This window comes from Apium graveolens, chromosome 8, assembly GCF_009905375.1.
Source record: "Apium graveolens cultivar Ventura chromosome 8, ASM990537v1, whole genome shotgun sequence".
NCBI lineage: Eukaryota > Viridiplantae > Streptophyta > Magnoliopsida > Apiales > Apiaceae > Apium > Apium graveolens.
This window is the reverse complement of record NC_133654.1, coordinates 196,440,923-196,444,876: the sequence shown is the minus strand read 5'-3', so window position 1 is coordinate 196,444,876 and position 3,954 is coordinate 196,440,923. Positions and strand designations below refer to the sequence as shown.

At 27.9% G+C, this 3,954-nt stretch overlaps 1 protein-coding gene across 1 annotated transcript; it reads left to right on the top strand.

Annotated features, from left to right (window-relative positions):
• The first annotated feature begins 417 nt into the window (after positions 1 to 417).
• LOC141676853 (membrane protein PM19L) lies at positions 418 to 1,505 on the top strand. Its single transcript, XM_074482568.1, has 3 exons — positions 418 to 643; positions 731 to 908; positions 1,013 to 1,505. The coding sequence occupies exons 1-3, from the start codon at positions 523 to 525 to the stop codon at positions 1,245 to 1,247; spliced, it is 534 nt and encodes a 177-aa protein (XP_074338669.1). The 5' UTR covers positions 418 to 522; the 3' UTR covers positions 1,248 to 1,505.
• Positions 1,506 to 3,954: the final 2,449 nt, after the last annotated feature.

Sequence of the window (3,954 nt, the reverse complement as noted above, 5' to 3'; positions counted from 1 at the left end):
AACATTTTAAATAAAATGTACCATTAAAGGAAAATATCATTCACATACTAGAAGTTATCGATTTATAATATTATAAAATATATTTTTTTCCTTTGAAATTTGTTTATCAGGTTATTATGTTATGATGTCTCATGCCTAAACTAGATCATGACTAAACTAGATTGTTCCTGAAAACTTGAGTAACAGTACAAGTATATAAATTGATGATATCAGATTTAGCAAAAAAAAAATGAAGTATATCGATTAAAAAATTGGATATACATGAATGTTTAGTGCTAAAGATGTTGCACAGGAAACAATACGCATGCAATTGACAAGTGTCCTTCCACGTGTAGAACTTCGGGACACGTATCCTTAATTGATGCGGGGTAACCTGGATATATATGTATATAAATATAAGGCATCATTTCAGCTTTTACATATAACATAAATAGTTATTGTAGTTTTATTGAAGTTCCAAGGAGGAGAGTTAAAGTTGATTTAGAAGTAAGTTGTACAATCAAAACTTTTAGTATTGGAAAAATGGCCGGGAGAAATGTAACAGCTCCACTGTTGTTTTTGAACTTGGTTTTGTATTTTTTGGTCTTGGGTTTTGCTAGTTGGTGTCTCAACAGGTTTATCAATGGAACTACTAATCACCCAAGTAAGTATATTTTGTGTCTTGATGTTTTTTAAACACTCTCGGAACTTTTCTATTGGATCTGAAAATATCTATATTTAATACTTGCAGGCTTTGGAGGGAATGGGGCAACCATGTTTTTCCTTACTTTCTCCATATTAGCTGCTGTTTTGGGCATAGTCTCCAAGTTTGCAGGTGGAAATCATCTTCGAGCTTGGAGGGGAGATAGTTTAGCAGCTGCAGGCTCAACCGCACTTGTGGCATGGGCTGTGACCGTACTTGCATTTGGGTAACTAATTAAATGTCTTCATAATTATTCAGAAAATTTGTTGCTTGGTCTAATTACACCAATTTCCTTAAAGTTGATTAAGTGTTTAAATTTTGATTGTGTAGATTGGCATGCAAGCAGATAGCAGTTGGAGGGCATAGGGGATGGAGGCTAAGGATACTAGAGGCGTTCGTAATAATATTGGCTTTTACTCAGTTGTTGTATCTGCTGCTTGTGCATGCTGGTCTATTCAGCAGGAACTATGGGCCGGGATATAGAGACACGGACTATGGTGTTGGAGGCGCTCATGACCCTGCTCTCAAAGGTGGTTCGGCTGTCCCTACTACTGCTAGGGTTTAAGAACCAAGTCTAGCTACTGGATTAAATGGACCAAGTGAAGTGGGCTAGCTTATCGTAACTTGTGGTCCATAGCTAGCTACTTGAATAAATTTCCAGTTTGAATTTATTTTCCATCTCGTACTTGGTGTCTTCGTGTAATGTGTTGTTTCACTTTGGCAGTAACTTTTCTATTATGTACACAATCAGTTCGGGTCACATGACTGGTTCAGTTGTATGTCTGTATGTAAGTTCTGTGTATGCAGTGTACTTAATTATCTATATCTGTTCTCGATATCATATAGCGTAAATGTTGACTGTTACTATCTTGTTTTCATCTCGTAAATGTTGGAACACAACATATAGAGATGAGCACGCAAGGCCACAAATATTATTTACCTAAAGGGTACATGGTAATTGTTTCAGTACGGCAGTACAATATAGTCACCTCATATTTTTAGAAAATAGAAAAAAAGTACACCTTATTATAGCATGGTACACATTTATGATTTATTAATAAAAAATCAGCTTGGAAATAGTTGTAGCACAACTTGTAATTGAAAGCAAACATAGCCGACTCAAAAGTACTAAACAGATTTGTTATTTGTTGGTATATACAAAAAAAATAATATTTATTAAAGAACAATGTCTATTAGAAAAGTGAACGTAGATGGAAAAAGGTTGTATTAATTATATTAATTGAATATATGTGGGATATGATTGATGTTGGAAATATAAATTAGTGATACGTGAAATAAAGTTAATTTTAAAAATATAAATTAGTGATATTAGTTGATAACTCTGCGAAATAAGGGTTTAGATCAAAATATTAATATTAAATAATAATTTTATAAATTAATTTTAAATTATAATTAAAATATATAGTAAATAAAATTGTAATACTATTATAATTTTTCTTTTGAATTTATATAAAGTTTTTAGTAACTCAAATTTTATTAGAACAACAAATTCAAATTTATTAAGTTTTTGTTTTCCGAAAAGATATAATATTTTGCATCGAAATTTTAGTCATGCAATGACAATGCGATTGGCGGATAATTTAACAAGACATTAAATCAACATTACTAAATCAACATTACTAAGTAATTACATATTATATTTCTTATTGTTAGCGGGATTTGTATTTTTATATGGTTTGTGATCGCATAATTTTTTTTAATAAAATATTTTTATGTATATATAAATTTGTATTTGGTGCTATTAATAGAATTTTATAGGTATGAGTCTAAAAATTACAATGTATATACGATTTATTTATATAAACAATATAAATATGTAATATATATATAAGAATCAAAAAATGGGTAAAATATTATATAAAATTATAAGTCATAGGAATAAAAAAAGAACAATAATGATATATTTAGAGCTGTAGTAATATTTAAAAAGGGGTGAAGCTAAAAGTTCTGGAATCGAAAAGGGGTGAAACTAAAGTACCCTAAAGATAGTTTCCTTATTAATAATAATGTATAAATAATTCCATTTTATTATTTTAATAAAAAATAAAAAAGAATTTTCCAGAAAAAAGAAATATTGTAATTATAAATAATCTACATTTTGTTAAAATCCAACATCAATTTGAATATAAAATAGAAATCCAGGGTAAACAAAATAAGGTTTAACGGCACTAAGGTGAAACCAAGTGATGAGTTCTACAAAAATAGAATTGTAATGATATTAAGGTTTGAACAATTTTATTATTTTCTAGGGGTCAAATCAAAATACAGTATTTATAATATCCATATCATTTATTAAAATGAAATTCCACCAACAAATTAAAAAAAATTAAAATTAAAATATTCTATTCTAAACACCTGACTTATTATTTTTTTATGGTAGTGAACCCGCAGAAACTAAACTTCAGGTGTGCACCGGGTAAACTCCACGGCTCTACAAACCACGTGAACCAAGAACACGTGACATTTTTAATTGGTTGTGGTTTATATTTTTAGAAAACTATTTAGTTAGCCAATTTATGAACCTATTTATTTTAAAACATAATTAAAAATTGGATTAAAACGTATAAAAATAATTAAAAATGTAAGGCTTATAAAATTCAAAAAAATGGTAAAAATAATACATATAGAAATATAAGTCATATAGGAATCAAAAAGAAGAAAAATAATACAGTTACAACATGAAACATAAAAGGTGAATTCAAAAGGTAGTGGAAACAAAAAATAAGTGAAATAAAGTATCACTTAAAAAGAGGTTTCGCTTTTAAAACATAATTAAAAATAGGATTCAAACCTATAACAATAATAAAAAAAAGTATGGCTTATAAAATTCAAAAAACGGGTAAAAATAATAAATATACAGTTATAAGTCATATAGGAATCAAAAATGATAAAAGTAATACACTTAAAATTATAACATGAATCATGAAAAGTGAAACAAAAGGTGGTAAAACCAAAAAATAAGTAAACAAAGTAACACTTAAAAAGAAGTTTCGCTTATTAATAAAGGTTACTAATGTATAAATGATTCCATTTTATTATTTTAACAAAAAGTAAAAAAAATCTACGAATAATAAAAATATCATAATTATAATATGATTCCAAATAATCTGTATTTCGTTAAAAAACAACATAGAACTTTACATAGAATAAAAATCTAGGGGTGAAATTATTGCTTAACCGTACTAGGAAGAAATCAAGTACCCTATCAAGAAATAATTTATAGTTCTACGAAAATTGAATTATAATTATAA

What these genes read in the sequence shown, in the direction of transcription:
- LOC141676853 (XM_074482568.1), top strand. Translation starts at nt 523, where the DNA reads ATGGCCGGGAGAAATGTAACAGCTCCACTGTTGTTTTTGAACTTGGTT. An exon ending in TGGAACTACTAATCACCCAA is followed by an intron (nt 644 to 730) that starts GTAAGTATATTT and finishes TAATACTTGCAG; the next exon opens with GCTTTGGAGGGAATGGGGCA. An exon ending in GTGACCGTACTTGCATTTGG is followed by an intron (nt 909 to 1,012) that starts GTAACTAATTAA and finishes TTGATTGTGTAG; the next exon opens with ATTGGCATGCAAGCAGATAG.